The sequence below is a fragment of the Atractosteus spatula genome, chromosome 3 (assembly GCF_055471065.1).
Source record: "Atractosteus spatula isolate fAtrSpa1 chromosome 3, fAtrSpa1.hap1, whole genome shotgun sequence".
NCBI lineage: Eukaryota > Metazoa > Chordata > Actinopteri > Semionotiformes > Lepisosteidae > Atractosteus > Atractosteus spatula.
Window position 1 is genome coordinate 12,250,273 of NC_142708.1, and position 25,555 is coordinate 12,275,827.

The window sequence follows — 25,555 nt, forward strand, 5'->3', positions numbered from 1 at the left end:
ATAATATCATCACATATATAAATTGTTTGACTGTGAGGCAAACCAACAGTTTTGATGGTGCTGTCCCGATACTTTTGAAGGGTGCTGAATATCAAAGATGATACTATAATGCTGATTTTTGAGTTTTTACTATTTACTATTTTGAGTAAACAAAATTAAATCCATTGAACACCATGACCTTGCTTCACAGATATAAGATGTTTCTTTTTTTTTGCAACACTGAATGACAACAACACACAAGCAGAAACATCAAGAAAATCAGAAAAAAAGAGGGGTGTTTTTTTCCAAGAGGAAGCTTGGAAATTTGGAAGGGAATGACTGCAAAAGTAAACTAATGAATGGTGCCAGCTGGTTATGGGGGGCTCATGAACCGTGAAATCACATACACAGGCTGCTCCTACCCTATTACTGAGAGCTAAGTGAGGGCACTCCTTACTGTCTATAGACTGGGGACAGCCGCTCTGCTGTGAGCTCCCTGCAGGACCCTCGGGCTGCAGGCTGGGGGGTCTGGCACACGGGTGTAAGAGGAGGGTCCGTTTCCATCTGTGTGTACAGCCTGGAGTGCACTGAAAAGACAGCGCATTGTCGGCGACGCTTACCTGTTACAGTTTTAACAACATCAGTCTGGAACCTTAAGATGACATTCAAGCCCCTTCAATGAACCGATCAATATATCAACCACTAACGACTAACAAAAGATCACCTGACAACGAGAAGCAGTTCGTCATTATAAAACACACATTGTACACACATTAAGGTCCTGTAAGATTCCCCTTCTTACCAAAGACTTGTTTCGCTTCAAAATGAAGAAATCCTTAAAACGCAAACTCTCAGTTTCTCACTTCCTACAAAACAAATAGCAAGCGGGAAAGAAACCAAAAAATATGCAATATTTTATTTGAAATACATTTGCCTTTGCTAACCCCTTTGAATCGGCAATAATAACCTACATAACTTAAAGCACAAATATGGGTCAAGTCCTCAGGACACCTAATGAACAGGACGGTGTTTCTTCAGTAAGAATGATCAGATGATTGTGTAATTAAATGGTTATAAGATTATATGATATATGGTTATAACAGCACTGGTTATTGGCCCAAAATGCTGTGATACCCCTTACCTTAGTAATGTATCAAATGTTATACTGTACAGTTGCCCAAAAAAATCACAGCATACAAATTGAACAAGGTGAACAGAATAAATATTTACAAGGAATAAATTAATACTGGATTCACATTTACTAAATGAGATATCTGAACAGAAAATAACTCAGTCAAAAGAAACCTTGATGTATTCTTTATCGTGTTTTCTGCACTGAGTAACACATTGATTCTTTTTTTTTGTTCTTTACACATTGCTGGTTTTGTAACTGCAGAATGCTGTGGAACAGACAGGAGTTTTCCTCATTATTATGTGGCATCTTATAATTAACCAGTATCAATTTTGATTACTTAAAAGACTAAAATCTGTTTTGTTTTGGTAGCTTGCTTGGAATGATTAGCAGGTGAGTGTGTGGTATATGTTATCTATTGAATTTGTTAGGCACTTATCCATGAGTGTCCTGACCAAGCCTGTAGTTCTGGTTTTCAGAAACAAACTCACATCAAGAAGAGAATGTAAATAACCAATTATTTTACAAGCTCAGTCCTGCAGAGCGTGGTGAAGACAACAATGAGGAACTGCATTACTAAGTCTGTGTACCTGGAAAACACTGTGCTAACCATCGCAGGGCAGACATAGACACAAAAACACACACACTTACATCTAGGGCCAATTTTCCTAGAAGCATATGGTAAATATGTCTACAAATATTTATTTGGATTGTGGGAGGAACCCATGCAAACACAGGGAGAACATACAAACTCCACACAGAGAGCAACTCAGTTCCAGAATCGAACCCAATGCCTCTGCACTATGAGGCACCAATTCTAAACCACTGCACCAACTTGCAGCCATGTGCTACTAATTTTTATTTATATTTTTCTAGATCTGTCCCATTCCTAATATACAGTATTTCCCATGAAGATCTGCACATATAGGCACCATCAAATTCACCAAGGAGAGATGGGTTGTTAAATTGCTTTTACACACAAACACAACTCCACACTATTTACTGGAGTTTTACCCAGCTCTTAAGAGAAAGTGCATTTCCTTCACTTTAAAATGAATATACATGAACAAATACAGTTTTAATAGAAATCACAGCCACAAAACTGGAACTGGATTTACTTAAACACAAATCCTCATATCTTCTCATTTTCAATATTCTTAGAATTTCCCATTTAGAACAAAAGGCATCAGTGAAACAGGATCATGATAAAAAATGCAGTTCCTTGTTTCTTTTTTTGTTCTGGTAAGCGGTAGTTTTCTCCTTCTTCATTTGCAGTTTTAACCGTCCGCTTTCAACCATTTAATTCACATGTGCTTATTTCATATAGAATATTATATATATATAGTTCTTCAAAACTTGAGTTTAAGATGCTGCATGCATCCATGTCTGCTGTCTGTACAGTCACATACTATGCTGTGTGTGAGGGACAGAGTATGTAGGGGGCAGAAGGACAAGGGCCACTCTGCTCATAGTTCAATACATATGAATACGAGAAACGTTACAAACAAGAAAAGGCCATTGGGCCCATCTAGCTTCTTTGGTTCCTAGCAGCTAATTAATCTGAGAAAATCATCCACCTGTTTCCTTGAAAGACAGACACCAGGGCATCAGCCTCAATAACATGGCTAGGTAGTTTGTTCCCTTTGCTTTAAAGTGTGTCTCCTGTTCTAAGTATAGAATGTAGTTTGCACTTGTGTCTTCTGCTTCATGTTTCACAGCTGATCCTGAATAATTTCACTTCATTCACTTTGCCAGTGGCTTTGAGTATTCTGAATATTTCATCAGATCCCCACATTTTCCTCTCTGTTCAGCACTTAAAAGATTAAGTTCTTTCTTCCTGTCTGTGTGGGACATTCTTTTAAACATGGGAATGTAAATAGGTGTTTTCCTTTGGACCAGTTCCAGAGCAGCAATTTTATGTTACATGGTGACCGAAACTGCACATAATAATGTAAATGAGCTCTTACCAATGCAAAGCTATACACTAAACCATTATTCTGTTTGCCTTTATGATTACATTTCCACACTGAAGATCAGTATTTGCTGTTTTCTATTTAGAGTTTATGTTACTGCAACCTGCATGTCTACACTGCATTTGAACCTGCTGCTTTCACAGATATGATTTCCAGGGTTCACCAGTAGGTGGCCATCTTCAATAATCTGTATCATAAACCACAGCACTGGTAGAAAGCAAAGCTGCTAGTGAACCTGAAAGAAGAATCTACTTCCCAAATACGGTATTATGATTTAGTATTAAAAATCATTAAATTGAAAAAGCTGGTCTTTAGATATTGAAAGATGTTTAGTGATAATATACACATTTTAATCTTAACTGTATATTGTAACTTTTAATTTTGTGTCATTTTTATTCTTTACTGCCCTACATCTGGTGTATACAATTTTTAATCCTGTTATGGTTGCAAAGGTTCTCCCTTCTGTATTCCTCAGTCTACCATGTATTTTCTTGTTTACTGAGAGCAAAACATAGTTTTGAAACACCAAAAAAAACCACTAGCAGGCCCTGAATATGTGCAGATAAAGGTTGAACCACATCCTGCTGTGATGAGTCTATAATGTTTGGCTGCTTGAGGTTATTTTGTTAGAACACTCTGTTGTACATGATAGAAGTAAGCTTTTGATTGGGAAAATGTGTTTAGAACTGGACAGCTGACATCTGGAGAAGGCTCCACAGCCAAAACGTTGTGTCTCTTTTCTTTTCCTTTTAGCATAGAATAAACCTTTACTAGTTCCTTTGCATTCTAATCAAAGGGAAGGGTTGGGTTAAGCTGTGGAAGCATGTTGGATATTGTTGTCAACCCAAAAATCATATAACTATTCCTGATCTAAACATTTGGGGGCAAGTATTTCATAGTTTGTACAAAGCTCCAAAGCTACTCTTAGTTTAATGAAGTTTGGTCATCTTACAATATTATAATATATATACCTTGTTTTTCTTTAGAGCATCATAGTTCCACAGCTCTGCATGGTCTGTATCAGAGGAAGCTACTGTAGCAAAACTGCTGAAGTACTAGTGATTGACAGATGGGAATATCACCTGTTTTTTTTTGTCTTTGCCTTTTTCCACTGTTTTTACAGGGTACTGTGGTCATGCTCTAAATTGTGCAGAAATCTTACTTACACAGAAAAAAGTGAAAAAAGTGATTGATCTGAGTACAAACATCTCAGATCAGAAAATATCAAGAAACATTTTGTTTTCTTTTCAAACAGAAAGTTTGAAAGTGTGGTTAATCTGGCTGGCTTTTGTGCCAACGCTGCGAAGAAAACTAGAACGATCACCTTGTCAACAAAACACTGACCACTGGGTAGAAACTTTACGCTGTTCCGAGAAGCCTTATCTACAGAGTGTGGAAAGACATGACTACGCATTTACGCTGTTGAAATATCTGATCTACAGGATCATGACACGATCTGTGCATTTGCACAGATACTGAGATTGAGATGTTTGTGTACCTTCATATGCTTTAATTTCATGCATCTGTAATTATTTTTCTGGTGGCGGTACGGAACTACCAACTGACTTCAAACATGTTTTCATGAACGCTCAGCGAAGAGGGTTAATTTATATGCCGATGAAGATTTGCACAAGGCAGGATCATTTGCCTGCCTTGAGAGAACCACTTTGAACAACACTTCTATGACAAATGACTGTTTTCTTAACCAAATGTATACTTAAAATGTTTAGTAATTTTAAACTCTAACAAAACAAGGCATTATCTGAAGCTGATAGAACAGATCCCATACCTGGTGTGGTGTCGCCCAGCGTGCTCACAGTACTTTCCACGAAAACCACAGAGTCAGCCCCACTGGATCTGTCATACTCCGATACCTCTAAGGCACTTCTGAATTCAGCACTTACATCTAATAAAAATATAAACAAGTAAAGGAAGGAATGTCATCAAATGTACAATATTAGGATCCGAGTGTCAAGCAGTGAATCTGTGAATACATCATTAACACTCTTAAGAAGATGATTTTCTACATTTTTTTCACTCTGGGGCAAAAGTTTCTCTATTTTTTCAGAAAGGGGCTGAGAACTGAAGTTTTCTTTTACTGAACGAATGAATCAATTGTCATTCAGGTGAGCAATCCCCAATATCCTCCATTCCAATTTCTACATTTTTTCTTCAGTATTTCAGTCAACAGTAACGAATCAGTATTTAAAATTTCCATATAAATAAAAAATGATTTTTTTTCTCCTGTCCTCATAAATAAACAAGCTGCCATATTATCTGGCAACCACAAACCAGTTTTACCTTCACAGCGCAGCTCAGCCTAGTGTTTTAACTGCATTCTGGTTGTTAATGTCTTTCATTTTAAATGGTTAGAATTGCTGCCTTGCAGCACTGGGGCCCTGGGATCAGTTCTGGACCAAGGGTGCTGTCTGCATGGAGTTTACATGTTCTCCCCAAGTTTGAGTGGGTTTCCCCTGGCTGCTGGTGTGAACGTGGGAGTGTCTGTGTCTGTTTGTGCACAGTGATGGACTGGCATCCTATCCAGAGAGTATCCCACCTTGTGCCTGACGCTTGCTGGGTTAGGCTCCAGCTTCCCTTGCAACTCTGTACTGGATAAAGTGACTAGAAAATGGATGAATGGTAGATTCACTGACTGCTAAGGTTTATGATACCCGAAAGACCGTACATGGGCATCAAGCAAGACTATTCCTAAAGGTCTACTTAGCCTTAGCAGCAGAACAAACATTTAGATAGTCCCAAGTGTTAATGTTAATCACTAATGGAATATTTGCAGACACAGAGAGACTACAATAATTAAACAAATGCCCAGATTTGCACAGCACAACTCAGCCCACCTTATCTTAAATTCACACATTAATGCTGGTTTTACAGTGTGCTTAATACCTTGTACTTCTGTCCTTTATGTTTTAACAAGGCTGTAACACATTTATACATGTTATGGACAAGATCGGCCATCTCTTTATGGAAGAAGGTAGTAAGGCTTACAATGGGTTTTTTTAATGCTAAGACAGAAAAAAATGTTTGTGAACTGCAAGGGGTTGTTCCCAATATAGCCCAGTAATTAATGTATTGATAAATCTGGTCAGTCACAGAAAGCAAATTAGGAACTACTTATCACTACATATATCAAGCTTTTTTGTACATATTCCAAAACACATGATGTGGTCAATAAACCAAAATATGTGTAAAAAGAACATCAAAAACATGTCTATAAATATGTATCAACACATTTTAATTTAACTTTATTAATATACAGTTTTATTATTTAATTATAAAACAGGATTAACAATGTGCGACTGGATACCCACCTGGCATGAGTGTTTCTAGACACGTCATTTCATCCACTAACGACTCAGGAGAAATTCTTAATGAATCACAAAGCTCCCTGATGGGCAGCGCACTGCTTTTCTGCTGAAGAGTTTTATAGTCCAACTCAAAGGGCAACATCAGAGACTGAGAACAAAAAAAACATTATATCAATTAGTACTACTGTATATCTACCCTGAACGTTTGTCTCCTGTGTGAAATGTTCCTTTCCTTTTATCAGTGCTACCAGAGAATATGAGTAGATATCCACAAGATAATCTCTTTTGTGAGGGGTCTTTAGTGGTATAAAGTGCTAGACCTAGTATTTAGTTTTTATTTCAGTACTTGTGTCTTCTTACTAAATCCTCAGCCAACGTGCAAATATGGGATGAGTCATTTATCTGGTCTCCATGTTACAGAGATTCATAAACAAATAATAAAACCTAAAAGAAAATATGATTGCGGTGCACAAGGGAATCCCAAAATAAATGTGCATTATACTCTTTATTTCACAAGTCTTATAAAATATTAATTTTAAGATGGTGTCGTTTTATCAATTTAGTTTTTATATATACTGAAAACAAATTATCAAAGATTGTACAGAACACTTAAAACAGTGCTGTTAAGCACACACAACACCACAATACACACATTTTGCTACAACTTTCACATGAACTACAATGGATACTAAAACAACATTTGTAGTTTTTAAGAATACCTCCACACTGGGCACTGAAACTTTGCTGAAATCCTCATTCTGTAGATCAGATCCCTGTCCCTCTGCATCTGCAATCACTATCTCATCCAAAGGCACACGGTATCTGTGAAGATCAGAGCCTGTTAATAAAATTACAGCACAAGATGAAACCCAAGAAAGGGCTCCTGTCTTGAGATCTGAGCTAAGTACCACTTAACCTCTAGTGAAAGGAAGTGTGTAAAACCAGCAACATGAGAGTCCATGAGCCACAATGTTCTGTTTAACAGCCACCTTTACTAGTGTATGCTGTGACCCTAGCAGGCTATGCATGCTTAATTTTCATGCTGTTTAATGCTATCTTGTTTAGCTGTATTTAGCATCAGTTTTAGATAAAATTCACAATAGGGAAAACACTTGACAGGTGACATTTAATGCAGCCAAGTGCAGGGTTTTGCATGCAGGAAGTCATGTCACGTCATTTGCCAAACCGCTTTATACCATAAGAAGTTGGAACCTACCTGGCAAGCAACGAGCACAAAGGGCGCCAGTCCATTGCAGGGCAAGTGCAAGCCAATCATACATGGGACAATTTGGAGGCCATGGTAAAGGCTGAGGGGGGAAATTTGGCCTGGACACCAGGACAACTCCCTACTCTTACAATACCAGGGCATTAGGACCCACACAGACCGCAGGGTGGGCGCCCCCCGCTGGTCCCACTAACACCACTTCCTGCAGCAAATGTATATCCACCATATTGATGCCTTTAGTCTATCTCTACTGTATCATTAATGTTGTTACTTGTGAAAAAGTCAAGCTAATTAGGCAAGACCTACCTTTTCTAAATTTGTGCTATTTTGTGCTATTGTATATACAGTAATTTCCATGTAGGTGATCCTCTACATTAGTTATTTTAATCACTTCCATATCCTTTCATGTAACAGACTTATTAGTCATGTTTACTTTGTTCAGATTTCTTACTACATTAGCAGTTCTTCAGTCCCTGTGTCCTAACCCTGTCTTAACTCAACTGCTGGAAATGTTGTGTCAATGGCTTCTGAATAACATTTATCATTTCCTTGAATATTACTGATAAGATACCATCAGGCCCTTGGAATGTATTAACGTTGTGTGCTTCTAGTACCCAAAGCACTCCCCCCTCTTCTATGCTGATATGATCTCAGACAGAACTTCCCCTGCCTTCTTCCTTAGTGAATACCTGAGTGAAATACTCATTTAGTACATCAACCATTTCCCTTTCATTGTGTAGAAGTGTCCTATTTTTGTCCCGGATATGTTTTACTTCATCCTTTATGGTTCCTTTTCTGTTGCAGTACTGAAATAGTTTTTTATTATTTATTTAAGCCTCCATTCCAATATTTCTTACATTTTCTCTCTTGGTCTCTAATATATTTTTTACCTGTGCTTGCAATTCTTGTTTTCTAATCCCTAAGTGGAACCTGTGTTTTTTTAATCATTTTACAAAGGGCTCTCTTTTTCCTTATATCTGTCCTAATTGATTTGAACTTTTGGGATACTTACTGTATGTTTAGTTTCTGATATACTCTTGGGATAACAGTGTAATCTGTTAAATCTGCTGCCATCCATTTTCCACTGATTTAATATCTATCCTATCCCATTTTACTTTTTTATGAACTGTCTGTTTCCATATATGGTCAACTTTTGCTTTGGACTAAACCTGCACAGTTTGAGAATATATTCAAAACATTCAAAAAAGCTATGATACTTTTTTCTTACGGTTCCCCAATTGTTCTCTCACTTCTGATTGCCTCATCTGATTGTTTGAAAAGACAAAATCTATACTCTTGGCATTAGTTTGACAAATTGGGTAAAATACTGTTACTGTCATTAATCATGACTGTCATTATAGTTTCTGCTGCTGATATTCCTATAGGTCTATAGTATTATACAATTATAATTAATTTTGCATATATATATTTGTATATACTTTTTAATTAATATGTATATCCTAAATTGTAAAAAGTCAATAATTAACTTATTATCAATAATTTACTTGAAAAAGCAGTAGTTTACATAGACAAATTCACAAAGTTTTTGGTACACTGGAGATGTTTGTTTTTTACATACAAATACTTTTCATTTAACCCCGAACCTAGTGAAAAACAAAACCATTCCACTGCTATTTCTCTATATATGTGCATCCAACAAAATGAGTTTCCTTTCAGGACACGGGCATACATTCTATTTAATTTCAAAAGGTTATGGAAACCCCAGTGGTTTTGAAACTGAAGTGCAGCAAGAGACATTAATTAGCCATTACATACTTCTTTGACGTCAAAACATAGGAATTTGACCAGCAATGCTTCCTGATGTATTCTGCTTTTGTAATTAGCAAAGATCTACGATCTATGATAACTGTGTAATCAAAGCTAACTGCTCTGTAGGTAATTAACTGGAAAGTTTCCCTGATCACTACCTGAAAAACATGTCCTCCCTAAAGACGTCTCCTGTAACATTCAACAGAGGGTCTTGAACAGATAGAATCCTCAGCTTGCTAAGCAGCTCTGGAATTTGTCTGTGGAATTCTGCCAAGCAGTCAATAAACACCACATCCTCCTGCACAAAGAGATCTGAAACAAGAAACACACAGCACAGATGACATGTTAAACGTAGAAAGAGTAGAAATGTAGGTTTGACTTTATAGGGAGTGAGCTGTTGTGTGTATCTGCCAAATGAAAATTCCACAATTTAAAACAAAAAACAATTACACTTAGTGCACATAATATTCTTTATCACAACTGAAGGACTGTAAAACAGTACAGGGACAATCAAGGCCTGCGAAGGAGTTAACTGTGGAACTAAACTGTAGCATGTGCGGATAAAGAACACTGACATTATGGAGAATCTATGAGCCAGGATGCACAAGGATCAAGAGGGGAAAAATAATCAGCAAGTATGATCTAACCATTCTAATAAAAAATAACTATAAATGAGGAGGAAAGACAGATGAGGTAAAGAAAATGATGAGGTATGTACTGTATATCGGCATAGCTGATGAATTACGTAGTTTCTGTGAGACTGATCACACATACAGTACATGTGACCAATTACTGTACTGATCTAACGTGATTAGAAAAACACATTTTTAGAATACCTAATGTGTCCAGAAAACACACACACACACACACACGTTGGCTTTCTTTAGGGTAAGTTCTTACATGCTGCAGTGTCCTTGAGCTCTCTTTTGTCATCTCTGCAGGTTGAGCATGTGGAGTGAAATATTGAGAAATACCTCTTAGCCTTGTAATTTTGGCGTCAAAACTAAAATTGTATTTTGGTCTCTCTGTGGTATGCCCCACAGGAACTGAAGATTCCAACAACAATAAAACCCAGACAATCACATACAGAAGCACTGCAACCTCAGAGGTGAAAAGCAGCCTGGATATACAGTACAGTGCTGTGAAAAAGTATTTCCTGATTTCCTCTATTATTGCAGATTTGTGACACTGAATGTTTTCAGGTTTTCAACCAAAATCAAATATTAGATAAAGGGAACCTGAGTGAGCAAATAACACTTTTTCTTTTTGCTTAATTTATTTAATGAACAAAGTTATCCAACACCAACTGGCACTGTGTGAGAAAGTAATTGCCCCTAGTTAAATCAACCCAATTAAAGGGATAAATTAGAGTCAGCTGATTGATTACAGCCAGCCCTGCTCAATATAAACCTCACTTATTTTGACCGTTACCATCAGAGTCACATTGCCAGCAAAAAGATTCAAGAAGCACATTATGCCACGATCAAGGGAAGTTCCTGAAGAGATCAGAACAAAACTTGTTGATATCTATCAGTCCAGAAAGGTTACAAAGCCATTTCGTAAGCTCTGGAACTCCACTGAACCACAGTGAGAGCCATAATCTCCACTTGGAACAGTAGTGAATCTCCCCAGGAGTGGCCAGCCTGCACTAATTCCTGCAACATCCAAAGAACTGCAGGCTTCTCTTGCCTCAGCTAAGGTCAGTGTTCATGACACCACAATCAGAAAGAGACTGGGCAAAAATGGACTTCATGGGAGAGTAGCAAGGCAGAGACCACTGCTAACCAAGAAGAACATAAATGCTCATCTCTCATTTGCCAAGAAGCACCTGGATGATCCCCAAGGTCAAAGTCAAAGTCTAGACCTAAACCCAATAGAGATGGCAGGACCTGAAACGAGCAGTTCATGCTCAAATACCTACCAATGTTTCTGAATTAAAGCAGTTCTGCGAGGAAGAGTGGGCTAAAATTCCTCCACAGCAATGTGAAAGACTGATATTGAATTATAGGAAGCGTTTGGTTAGTCATTGCAGCTAAAGGTGGCGCAACCAGTTGTTAAGTGTCCTTTTTAAGTGTACTTTTTCACACAGATATGGCTGTTGGATAACTTTGTTTATTAAATAAATGAAATAATCATAATAAAAAAGAATTTTGTTCACTCAGGTTCCCTTTATCTAATATTAGATTTTGTCTTAAGATCTGAAAATATCCAGAGTGACAAATACTCAATAATAGAGATACTTTTTCACGGCACTGTAAAGACAAACAGCTTGAGAGTAGACCTAGGCTCAAAGACTCCCCTCCCAACAGCCCTGAAATAAGGCAAAATGACCCAATGCAGAACCAACGGCTGGCTGGGGTGCACTGTCGCGGTTGGACTGACGGGACTGACGGAGATGTGCAGGACTGACGGCTGACTGGAAGCCTTGAGACAACAAAAGGGCTGACTGGACCGGGACGCTACTGAATTCTGAAAGAAAAGTGGCGTTGCAGAGAATTGGAGTCTCACAAAGACAGATTCTTAGAGCGGGCAGGATAATGCACTATTCCAGGTAGCTCAATGTCAGAGCACTGAATCAGTGGGGTTTTGGGCTCAGGTTCAATATGAGCTCTTGTGGAAATGCTGCAGTTACCTGTGGCAACATCAGGCAGCAAGCCGCTCCCAGCCCGGGTTTGACAGTTTGGATCTTGTTTAACTCAGACTGTACATTTTGTTTTCTACGTTTTTAAAATGAAGTGAATAATCCAATGCAGAAGTAATACAGTGTATTAGTCACAAAAATGCTTCCATCCAAGACGGACTTCGCCCAATTTTAGTCTGCATTGTGCACTACAACTCAATATAGAGGCAATAAAATTAGACAAATATTCATATTGAGAAGCCTGGCTAGCCACTGATGCTAAAGGCATGATTCAAAAATAAAAATCAGTTAATCAAAAATCAATCTCCTTATCAATTTAATGAACTGATCAGCGGCTTTCGGAGCGAGCTCCATGATTAACCCTTGAAACTGGGAATGTAGGTACTTTACAATGAAAACGGAAATATGATAACATCTAAGCACAAATTCCAAGGTATGGGAGAAAAAGACAGCTCAAGTAGCAATGGAATTATGCAGTTTCTTCCAAAACCCTTTCTACAATACATAGTTCCCTACAAAGTTTTGTTTATCCATGCAAATTATTTATGATAACAGTATAAACTGAGTAAGATGGATAACAACCAAATCTGTTTGTTAAAAACAACAACCCAAAAAATTTAATATAACAGAATCTGAGTGAGTGCAGAATAGCATATGCACAGTGTATCTCCTTCAAAATCCTCTCCATTCACTCGCAGATTTCGTCTTTCCCATACCTCTCCTACTGTCCTCCCTTAGTTTGGACACTCATTCTCACCTGCTCTATGCCCATGTCCCCCTGCTCCCCCACTTCTTACCTACTCCTACCCGATCCTATCTGCTACTTCCCCCCTCCCTCAGACCTGAAGAGGGCTCCAAAGCCTAAAATGTTATTTCTTTTCTTTACCTTTCAGCGTGGAATGAACCTTAATCATTTCCTTATACACCGTTTACTGTACATGGATATACTGTACACATAACAAAGAAAGGTCTAGTTTCTAGCACTGCGGACAGTTTGCAGCACTGCTTGCTTTTAAAATGTTTCCATTTGGAATCTCTGAAATCATTTTGGGCGATTAAACCTAAAGAGATTCCACATGCACAACCCAAGAAATCTTACAGAACAGGGTGTGGAGGAACATGAGAGTATGATGTCACGGCAGTTTCACTGACAGCCTACCCATCCCATGTGGGAAAAAACAGGAGAGGCAGGGCCTTTAAGAGGAGTCTGACTCACACTGGATCTTCATATAAACTGACACAAGGGAAAACGGCTTCATATTCAGACGAGCGCGGTAAGGATTTCTGACTGCTCCTTACGCAACAGCACAATGATCACAGCATTGAAGACTGTTCTAAAACCCTAGCCCAACACGTAGCTACCATACTGAACACACCTATACCGGCTCTGATCTGACTAAACATTGCACACCCCGTTATCATGCTGAACACACCTATCTCGGTCCTGTCCTGACTAAAGACAAGAAAAACAGGTCCTCGTATAGATCAAAGCTGCCACAATTAGCCTGCTCTCCCCATTTTCTACTAGAAAACAGTAAACACAGTAGTGACCCTAGGTTACAAGTGAGAAAGGCCCTTCTCACAAAGCATCCATTGTTGCTCTTAAAATTGAAGTTAAAACTGAATGACAAGTATAAGTACAGTAGAAGGTATTTTTGCTACAGTATTTAGCCACCTAGTGTTGTCTTCCTACTTTTAGAATAGATTGTTTCCATAACCCACATACTGTAAGCACTGTTTACAACCGTGAGTTAATGACAAAAGCACAGAAAAAAAACATCTGTTAAATAAGAGTTTAAAGCCTTGGTGTGGCAGTTTTGTCATACACACATATACAGCTATTCGTGTAAAAGAGCCTCCTCTTTTCAGCTACAGTACTTATAGTGTACTACGTTGCTTTTATTCATTATATTCCAGCCTGTCCATTGAGACTTAAGACGTTGTCTGGATTCTCTTTTTCAATTTGTTACTATGAGTTGTTGTTGAAATTGTTGCGATCCTGTTAGGTGTTAATTAAAATACAGTAGCTGCTGTGATGGAGGTCTGAGGGGATACAATATGATATCTTTATTTTCATTTAAACCAAACAGTCCCAAAGAAAATGCTTAAGGATTTCTTGGTTTTTGTGAAGCAAACATATAGTATCTGTACACATACAGTATAGTTTAATTTCTTACACCAGATCACCAGATGTGTGCTGTGACTAAGCTCAGACTTTTTACATTAATCATTTAAGTGATATTCTAAAATGCAGTTAAATAAGGAAAGTTATTATGAGATACTGATTTTAAAAAGAAAAAGAAATTTTAAATTTGGCTTTCAGTGGACTGCAGAGAGGAAAAAGGTTTAAACGTTTTCAGATATGTAAATGGTATAGTGGTTGTTAAATCTATTGGATTTGTTTTATTATGCAAAATTAAGCGCTTTCTAAATGTCACAGAGAACTGATTCAAGGGTGCCAAATTCCAAGGTCCAGAGGCATTTTTATGATTAAGCAGTAGATTATGTATGCATTATCAGTTCCTTATTTCAATGTTCCTTGAATCAAAGAGTCATGAAGCAGAAAATCATAAAAAGCAAATATAAAATGGGTTCCTGGAGACAAATGTATACTTTATCAGAAGTGTGAACAGACAACTGCACAACAGACCAAGAAAAAAATGCATACCATTTGTACCTAAAAAAACATTATTTGATGTCTTAGCATGAAAGTACCAAATCTCTTCCAACACGCATCAAGAAGGGGGAGATTTAGCCAAGTTAGCCATAATTTACATACAGTACTCACTTACAACTCAAGTTACTGAAAACCATATGAAAAAATGGCTTTTGATTTAATAACATGTCTTGTGTTTAATGAATAGATCATATATTCATGCTATCACATAGGAAATTTCACTTATTTACGCACATAAATGGATAATTGTAGAGGCACTTATAAATCTTACTGAAATCCTACAATAAATGTTTATTATCAATAACTATTTTGCCTCAGTTACTCCCACCAATGCATTGATTCAGGCAGAAGGGAATCATTATAAGCCCAGTGGCTGCTCTTGTAGTGACCAGCAGCAGCTTGTTAAGCGAATTTCTCATCTGAAGCAATAAAGTAAGTACTGTAAGTGTGTAACTGTGTACAGTATCACTACACATTGCCCCGCCTATCAAGAGCCTGAGGACAGCAATCTAGCAATCAGGACTAATGGACAAAAAAGATCCATGTGAAAATCTGAGACAGTGCAGCATTACAAATAGAAACATAACAAGAGGAAAACTGGCTTTCAGCTGAATACTAAGATGATCCATCGCAAAATGACACACATTCAGTAGAATCCGATAAGTGTAGTTTCTAAACTACAAGAAGAAAAAGAGCGAATGCTATGCAAAACATTTTTCTTCCCAAGCACTTAATCATTTCCTGAAGAAATAACTCTTTGGTATTTTGGCCCAAAAGTACAGATGCATATCATGTAAATATTTCCTTATCTAAAAAAAACACTTGTCAAAATCTGGGGAGGGAACATAGCATACAAGAATAAAACTGGCATTAACAATACATTGCTTTGAGACAGGACAGGTTACAGATCTTAAAAAATTATACATATTGACAACGTGAACAGTCACTTGAGGACACATCTTGTAGTGGCATGGAATGTAAAATATATGAAACCACAATGAAATTTAACTGAATTTGCAGTTGCGGTAAGTCCCAGTTTTCTTCATTCAAGAGAGAATTGTGGAAAAAGGAAAAAGCTCTTCTGTACTCCTCTAAGATTAATCTACTGGGATAAAGGCAAATTCTGTGCACCTCTATGCATCACTTGAGAGATGACAGCTGCTCAGTAATTAAAGAAGTAAAGAAACAGGCAGATACAAAAAAAGGGATCAGAGACCTGGATTTAAGGAAACAAGATTGAAGGATGGAAAAAGTATGAGCCAATTTAAGTAAAAAAAGTAAGGCAAAGAAGAGAAAAGTTTCTTTTTTCTTTCTCAAAAAAAATCCTGCTAGTCTCTTTTAAAGAGGAAGTAAAATGCTTTTAAATTTAGGAATGCTGAATATTTATTGAATTTGTGTTTGTTACAGACCTCAGTCCTCATTAACTGTAGTTAAATGCAGGTTATCGGTTAGGCCCAAATATTACAGAGAGCAAAGGCTTCTCCTTTACTAGTACAAACTGAGAATCAGTGAAATGCTACAGGTTACCTCTTTAACTTCTGTCGCACACTTTATTTGTGGCAGGAGTTGATGGAAAGATATTGTAGTACAGGAAATTAAATTTCTCAGTTCTTCCACAGTGCAGAAATTCACTAGGAATGACAACACCCAAGATGAACGTTTTATGGGGTGAATATTTGGCCATAGGACAAGGAGGCCAGGACCCCTGTGCAAAGTGACCAATAGGTAGCTGCAGAGGTGGAGGTGGGATGCAAAAGACGTATGCGAAGGAGAGGTGGGGATCACGTAGGTATTTATAGCATTTGGTAGAGGAAAGGACCTCGAGAGCAACTGCTAATTACTGGCAGCTGAGACCGATTGAGCTTAGTTGCTGTCATCCCTCCCGAACTTTTGTTATAAACTTTATTTAAAAAATGGGTAACTAACCCACAGCATCTTTCTGCCACCATGTCATACAGTCTATCCACTTCCTGGATGGCTGTTTTGTCATTCTGTAGTCCTCTCATTATTCTCTTTACATTAATCTCTTGCTAAAATCTCTGGTCCTTATCTGTGATGTGGGAATGTATCCATTTTGCTGGGTTGAAACTGTCATTTTGAAACTAAGACTACTGTAGCTTTAAAAAGTCATATTAATTTAATCTCGCATAATGCAACTGAAAGGTAAGTGACTTAACTTATCATGCTTAACTTACATCATTATTGGGTGTATGTGATGAATGTATTGCAGTATTGCAGGGGTTTTGTTTAAAGCCTCCTACTGGAGTGACAATTGGACACACCTGCCTTAACTGAGTAATGAAACTGAACAGGTGGAAAAATGCATGGCCCAGGCCATGCCTGGGGTGTATATTAACAACCAGGAGGATGAATCAGCCAGGTGTTCACCATGAAAGAAATCAAGAAGATTTCCCGGGCTGAGGAAGGTTGAACTCCTTTCCCAAAATCAACTTTGGACACCTACAGAATTAGATAAAACAGCAGTGCAGCTTCTGGTAACTTTGATCTAACATGACAGGACTGTATAGAATAATTTTTCACCATCAGCATGTGGCTCCTTACTACTGCTTTGTGTGATCTTAATATTTGATATATCTAACAGTTCTGAATCTTCAGCTGAACTTGCTGTTTCTCTTGAAGCTATTCTATATAGCCTGCAGCAAATCTGGTACAACAAAAGGGTTCTAAGCAACACACAACCATGACAAGGCTGAACTTTTTCTCTACTAAATAACTGTCACTGAAAACAACAAATTTACTAAAGTAAAAGGTAATCACACCTTTCCATCTAAATGTTTTTAAAATGTTGACAATTCAAATGCATTTGAAGAAGGGACACTAAGAAAGCACTGTAAACTGTTTGTAGCCACACCTTACTGTGAAATACCATGTCTGTTCCAGGACTACCTTCATTCCACTGCCTAAAGCTCTCTGAGTCCCGAGAAAACTTGGAGAAGGATTCTTTCCAAGGTATGCCATATCCATCTTTCCCAGGGAGAAATGAGACTTCATCAATATCTGTGTCAGCCTGAGAATTTGGGTTGGAGCTGGGCACCATGTCTTCGGCTCCACTTTTAACTAGCGCCTGTGTTACAGTGATCCTGGAAAAAAGGAAGGGTAGGACTGGACATAGTTTTGATCAAAGCCTAAAATTACAATGATCAAGAGCAAAAATGAGAGCTTCCTACCTAGTCGAAGTGAGTCACTTAAATTGCAAGGATGTAGAATTTAGGGCACACAGGATTTTTCCTAAATATAGCTCCTACTTAAGCCAAAGAATAAACTCATAAGGAGCAGATGATGGGTACAAGCAGATATGCCAATCTGATATAATGTTGTAGACCTTGAAGAGGTTATGAGCCACGATGCTCCAACAAATATAGCTGCAAGGTTGGGGCTGTTTATTTTATAATTTGAGAGAGCACCATTTTGGCGCTCTCTCAAAATAGCATCTAAAAAGGCAGTAATAGCTACATTCCAATAGTCACTATATGACATATAATTGTGTGCAGACTTCATCCAGTCTGAATGGATTTCACGGCTTGTGCCTGCTGTGGAGGGACTGGTGAAAACCCTGATGAAATTCTGACCACACAAAAGTGACTTTCTTATTAAGTACAGTACAAAAATGTCAAATTACGGACCAGTAAGAATCTATGTCAAACTTAAAAATACTACATTTTTAACAAATACTAAACATTAAAATACTACAAAACTCTGTAGTTTGGCAGAATACAGTAAGAAACGGAACTGTGTAGGTTTTATATGCCCTTACACTGCAAGTGAATTTTAAATAATTCTTATGACTATTACTAAACTGTAGGCAAGAATGCAACATAGCGGTTTGTACTGCTGCCTCACGGTTGTTGTAGCCTGCGTTTTGTTCCAGCTGGGGGAGCCTTCTAGTTCTTCCTTTGCTCATGAGGGTTTTTGACAAGTTCACTGATTTTCTCAAACCGTCTAAAAACATGCTGGCTAGAGTAACTGGTGCCTATGTATGTATGAATACAGTATGAGACAGAATTGTGTCCTTAAACTGCATGGAAATTTGACATAACTTGAATGACTGCTGGATTATGAGTGTGTGCGCAACGATGGCCAGGAAGCAGTCCTGCCTCGTACCCTACACTTCCAGGATGCACGTTAACCCTTGACTGAACTTTCAAGAGCAACTTTGCAACAGTGTTTCTAGTTGAGGAAAGAACGCAGTAGATGTTATGTAAATAATTTCTCATGAATCACTAATGTGAAATCATCTGTCCGTTTAACCTCGGGGTTAACAAAAGTTTTGGTCCTGCATATAATACAAAACAAGACTTGAAAAAAACACACATAACAATGTGAAAATAGAAAGAGAAAAATGAGAGTAATATTTAAAATGTAATAAAATTGTTACTTTTCTTGGACATCTGTTGGATATCCACAAGCCATCCAGTCATTCAGAATTGATCCACTGATGATCAATTTACAGGTGGAGAGCACTGATCCTGTTAAAACAACAGACCACAGAAAAAGAACTACTGACACTGCTGACATTGTCCCTGACAGGAAAAAAAACACTTAACACGTAGGAGAGCAACATAAATCACAAGTACAAATGATCTTGAGATTGGCTTCTGTACGTCCATTTCACATAGAATGTCATTACCAGTAATTCCTGTTTTTGGAAAAGCTTGAAGAAACATGTCAGAAAACAGTTTTTTCAAGTGTTTCTTTAGAAATGACAGAATACTGCCATTTCAGGAATTTAACTTAGGGCTATAATATATAATATTACAAAGGTAGTAAGGTTTAAAAAACAAAAATACAGAACAACAAACCACTTTAAAATGAGAAATCTTGCTAATTTTTACAATCTCATTGTCTGAGTAGTTTGACTAAAAAGTTGTCTAGTTCTGTTTTTTGCAAGGTCTTGAACAACAAAGCATAGTTAAACTGCCGATGAACACAACATGTTTTTAAACATTTATGATGCAGTGGGCTACCTGGTTATTGTATAGATTGAAATTTCGGTATTTGAAAACTAGCTTTGCCTATAAAGAATGAGACAGATCAAATTACTTCCATTTGCTTGCATTGTATTTCTTATAAAATCTATAGAATTTATAGAATTCCCCTTAAATCGGGGATATCTTGGTATTTTAAATACTTGTTTGTACAAAACATTGCATATTGCATCACTGTTTCAATAGGGTAAACAGGCATCCCATAGTGACAATCTGCACACCCCTATAGCAATAGCAATTCTCAAGACAGCATGAGATTAAAGTCACCTTCAGACTTTTACTGCAAAATTATTTTTATCAAGAAAATTATTATTTGTGTGAATGGGGTAACAGTGTTAAGCAACAATCTTGTACAGGCATTTTGGGGAAAAAAGTAATATGGACAAAGACAGCTTTATTTGGCATTTAGGTCTGTCTAAGAAACATCACTTGTAACTGCAACAAATTCACAGTTATCATCAGAAAAGCAGATGAGCAGGTGCGTTGGCATTCATTGAGCAGATGTCTCCAGTAAATTAATTATGCTACTTAAAATGTGTTATCACAGGTTTTGTGGGCACTTTTGGAAAACATAAAAGCTAAATATTTATGACACATGATTTACAAAGGCTTGCGGAAGCTGTCTGGATGGATTCAACCCACTGAAGCTCAGCAGGTGTGAGCCTGTTCAGTACCTCCTGGGCAAGCTAAAGTTGCTGCTGGGACTGGTGTTAGTAGGACCAATAGTGGGTGCTCACCCTGGGGTCTGTGTGGATCCTAATGCCCCAGTGTAGTGTTGGGGACTCAATACTGTAAAAAAAAAATGCGCCGTCCTTTGGATGAGATGTAAAACCGAGGTCCTGACTCTCTGTGGTCAAAAAAACTCCTAGGGCATTTCTCGGAAAGAGTAGGGGTGTTACCCCGGCGTCCTGGCCAAATTCCCCCTTGGCCTTGAGTAATAACGGCCTCATAATAAATCCCATCTAAAAATTGCCTTCTTTTCTCTGTTCTCCTTCCCACTGATAGATGATGTGTGGTGAGCGTACTCCTGTCGCATCATCCAGGTGGGGACTATACACTGGTGTCAATGGAGGAGAGTCCCCATTACCTGTAAAGCGTTTTAAATGGAGTGTCCAGAAAAGTGCTATTATTACCATCATCATCATTATTATTATTATTATCATCATTATTATTAAATAACCATTCACTGCTCTCTTAACCTCGATGCTACATGCCTCATCCTATTCTAAAAGAGGCTCAAGTCTGCCTGGTAGGGCTTCAAAATTATAACTTTCACATTCTCGTCTCGCAAGAATACTATTGCCAGATGAGCGGTGTTAGGACGTGTTATTCTGCTGGAACTTTATCACGCCAGGAGAAGCCTGCAGGATGAGCAGCCGGTGAGGTCCTAGGACTTAAATGATGTAGTGCCTTGCAGACAGGTTGAACACTTGCATGGACAACATGCAATCTCCACACAGAAAGCACCCCAGTCCAGAATCAAAACCATGCCATGCCATAGTACTACGCTGTCTGTATCTGCTGTGCTTTCTACAAAATGTTCACAAATTCAAAAGATATTTTTTATGCCGTGAAATCTTTAGAAAATACTCACATCAAATGTACTTATATAATTTATGCAAGACCACATTTTTTTAAAACAATTTTATAAATTTAATGCTCATTAATTTGTATTCTTCCTGTTTGATGTAGCATTAACAAGTAAAATCTAGATATGTGACACAGCATTGCACTATAACTGAAACATCATGATAAGGTAAGAATGCACTGGGGCACATTTTCCATTTTAGCATTCACTAAAAAGGGTTAGTAAATTCTGCAAAATACTTACCCTGGGGTAAAATGAAGCAACGTGATGGTTCCAGCTAGTATTCATTCAATATAACAATACCCACATACAGTAGTCTTTATTTTAATCTGTCGTTGTACAATTTGCAACCTTCTTCTTCTGGTAATCTTTACAAGAAGCAGCTGACCAGTCCTAGTGTGCAAGCACGCATTGCAGCTACTGTATGACATGGTTACAGCAGATAACTTTCTTTAATTCCCAGCTCGATAAATAAGGAGCGTTTATTTTCTTTTAAAATGATGACGGATTAATATCTAAATATTTTGCTTGTTTTCTGCAGGGAATCTATTTGTCTATGGAACTGCTTGTTTAACCACAATCTAGCTTTTTAAACCACTGAATTAGTAATCTCTGTACGGAATATAACCCACGTTTCAAATGTGACAATTATAGACAGAAGACCAGTTTACTAAAGATATTACACAGAGGCTTGCATATATATCTGTATGAGTGCAAATGCTTTACCCCGGCTCCATGGTTTCCTATAGGTGTCATCAGGAAGACTTCCTTTGTAGGAGTATTGATCACTCTGATCCAGGTGTTGAGGCACAGGGACAACTAGCCAGTTGACTGTCAGCCTCTGTCTTGCGGATGCCTTGAAACAAATTTTAAAAAAAAGAGAAACTTGGATTCCACAAAGTCTCAGCCTAAACCAAAACAACTGAATGTAACGCTTCGGAGAAAAATCTTCAGAGTTTGGAAATTTCTGGCTTGGAGAGCATGGGTGTCAATGCCCATGGCGGATGTATCATCTGAAAGAATGGGAGATTATTTGGAAGGCATTCTATCTGGACTCCACCCTGATAACGCCACCCTCACTGAATAAGATCCCAGCCGGATCACGCAGAAGACAGAGGAGACACTCACCTTCCAGCTGGGTTCATCCGCTTTGTGCAGCCATGGATGGGATGAAAGGAGGAAAAGAAGCCAGCAGCTACATCATGCAGCAACTTGCAACCAGCAGCCAACTGAAGCTCAGCAGGTGTGAGCCTGGTCAGTACCTGGATGGGAGACCTCCTGGGAAAGCTACAGCTGCTGCTGGAAGAAGTGTCTGTGGGACCGGTAGGGGGCACTCACCCTGTAGTCTACATGGGTCTTAATACCACAGTATAGTGATGGGGACACTATACTGTAAAAAGGAACCGTCCTTTGGATGAGATGTAATTTTTTCATTTAAAACTCCAGGGCATTTCTTGAAATGACTACGAGTGTTAACCCCAGTGTACTGGCTAAATTTCCTATTGGCCTTTACCAGTTATGGCCTCATAATAATCCCCATCTATTAATTGGCTTTATCAGTCTGCCCTCTTCCTCACTGGTAGCTGTGGTGAGCGTACTTGCACACTTTGGCTACTGTTGCGTCATCCCAGTGGGTACAAGTGGGTTTGTACATACGATACAGTAGAAGGAGAACCCTTGAACTGGGCTTCAAGAATTAGAATACAAAAGAGGAAGAACTAAATAGGAAACCGGTATTTGTGTTTTGCAAGGAAATACTTTACAAATGAAATTAATTATAATTACAGGGAAACTGGGACTCAGTGAAACTCAGTGAAACATAAGTACCAGATAGTGCAGACCTCCAAAAATAGAGAACCAGGAAACCCACCTCGATCCCTGATTTTACAGTCAGTCCTACAAACAAAAACCACCACTCAAAATAAATCTGAACAGAACCAATAATAAACAAAACCCAATTCACTGTCACAGACCCAGATATAGACCAATCCGTGATCTATGATCACACTTAGTAGAACTCAAGTTTTCCAATGTTTTTCTTTTTTTGCCAAACAGAATTGAAAGTCTGAAGAACAAATAACATACAGTTCAAATAGGGAACCTCTTCCCGAGATGTGATTTTATCAGCAACAAAAGCATTAGTCTTTTTCAATTTCCACTCTGTTGTTATGTAGGCTATGTGGAAGAATATTACTTCGCCATTTGGAGAAAAGCTGTTTTTTTGTGTTCAGTGCTGATCCTTCAGTGGAATGAATCATACGTGCTCTGCCAAGACAACTGCTGGTAAGATGTGCTTAATGGCAACATATGTCTTACGGAAAACTGTGCTGGAACAACTCTGCTTTTGTCTAAACAGATGACAAAAAATCCTCAAGTTAACACAATTCACCAGACTCTGACTTCAATAACCTTACTCACCTCATACACATAGTCTATTCCCCTGTATTTCACAGCAGAAAACATTCTGTGCTTGTCACTGTGGTCATCACTGAGGAGACTGTGTGTTCTGTCTTGACCTAAAACAATGACAAAAACAAGTCAGCTTTCCTGTGTGGTCCCATCGATAATCTGTACCTTTTAGATTCTCCACCAACTCAAGGAAGTGTGTGGGATTATACCCATGGAGAACAGATGAATTTCTAACAATCTTCCTCAAAGCCCTACTTTTACTCAAAACCTCAATAAACATAATGACACTTCAACACATTATCCAATATCTATAGGGAATAAATTTGAGATAAATCTTTATAACTTATTAAGGCAATTATACAGTACGTACAATGATTAATAATGACTGTTTTTAGTTTCATAAGAATAAGAAAGAAACCTTCCTCCAAACAGAGATTAATGTTTTATATCTAAACACCAGACACTGTTATGGCGTTTTACAATATGTTGATATCTGTATTGGTATTGCTGTAGGCGGACTGGCTTCAAAAATACAATCCCGAGGGACCTGTGAGTCAATGCTTTTTTAAGATGTGGAATTTACTAACTACTAATTTCTTACAGATCGCACTCATAACTCTGCAACGTTTTCAAAACGGTAGTTCAAACGTTACGTTTTTCTCTTCACGAATTTAACTTCGAAATGAGGTCCAGGTGGAAGACATAAACTCAACCTCTTGTGGCTGTACAGTAAATACTGTAGGCCGAGTGAAGCGGGTGCAGCCATCACGCGAATACGACGTTTTAAAATATAATTTAAAGTTGTAAAGTCCAGCAGATTTTTTTTTAATCGTGTACCGTGGCTTAAATTTTGTGGGGGAATAAACAACCACTCCATTCCTTCCGCCATTAAAGCGACCAAACCGAGTCGCCGCCTCAAGACGTGCTGCGAGTGAGCCGGGGAAGGATTTGCGATCCCGCCCGTGATCAGGAAACATTTACAGTTGACGGTCCTGAAGCCACTATGACGAATGGTGAACTGATGACGAGGGGTCAATTGATATTAACATCTTGAAAAATAAATGAGTTATGTGCGGCTCCAGTCTTCTTTTTACACTTACCTCTCAAGTAATAACAGTCCCAGCGCGCTGAACGCGAACAGTCCTGTTTTACTAAAAATTTTAGCCGCCCTTTGAGCCGACTGTTTTGTCTTTGCCGACGTCAGACGTTGGCAGTGTCTGAAGTTGTGTTTCATTTAGCTGTGTGTCATTAGACCTGGAAAAATCGATATATATGTATGTATATTTAAATTCCGAATTGGAATTAGATGAATCATCTTTATTTTGGTTGCGTCTTTAAGAACAATCATCCTTAAGGGCTTTAGAATACATAAAAACACATTTCACAAAATATTTTTAAAGAAAATTACAAAAAAAAGTACATACAGAAGCTAAAACAATCAAATAAAAAAATTCTGGAAAAGTACTTTTTTTCTTTTAAAGTAGAAAATAATATAAGCCAGCTGTTATTGCCAATAAAATACATTTTATATACTGCATATGGTACAGTATACATGGTACAGTATATGCCTGCCATGGTTAATTGGTGGTTAATTTAAGTGCATATAGACTGTTAAAGCTACCTTGAACAATGTGGTACTCTTCTAGTATCTGCACACATTGGGCTTCATCTTTCATCTATGCGTTTTTTACTCAAATATCTTTTTAAATCGAGTATAATCGAACACCTTTCTTCTGACATGATAATGACTAAATAATTTCAATCGAATTAACGCTACTAACTAACGACAAATTACACAGAAAAACAGGTTTACAATTCGCTTGTGTACT

General features: G+C 38.0%; 1 protein-coding gene across 1 annotated transcript in view; it reads right to left on the reverse strand.

Annotated features, from left to right (window-relative positions):
- shoc1 (shortage in chiasmata 1) overlaps window positions 1-24,762 on the reverse strand; it is a gene marked incomplete at its 5' end in the record, with an annotated part of 46,648 nt that extends 21,886 nt beyond the window's left edge. The window contains 10 exons of the mRNA XM_088910238.1: window positions 437-566; window positions 4,874-4,990; window positions 6,414-6,558; window positions 7,130-7,232; window positions 9,564-9,717; window positions 17,631-17,824; window positions 19,120-19,210; window positions 22,044-22,173; window positions 23,736-23,833; window positions 24,564-24,762. Of these exons, the coding sequence (XP_088766364.1) occupies window positions 437-566; window positions 4,874-4,990; window positions 6,414-6,558; window positions 7,130-7,232; window positions 9,564-9,717; window positions 17,631-17,824; window positions 19,120-19,210; window positions 22,044-22,173; window positions 23,736-23,833; window positions 24,564-24,762 (1,361 nt within the window). The remainder of the gene's footprint in view (window positions 1-436; window positions 567-4,873; window positions 4,991-6,413; window positions 6,559-7,129; window positions 7,233-9,563; window positions 9,718-17,630; window positions 17,825-19,119; window positions 19,211-22,043; window positions 22,174-23,735; window positions 23,834-24,563) is intronic.
- Window positions 24,763-25,555: the final 793 nt, after the last annotated feature.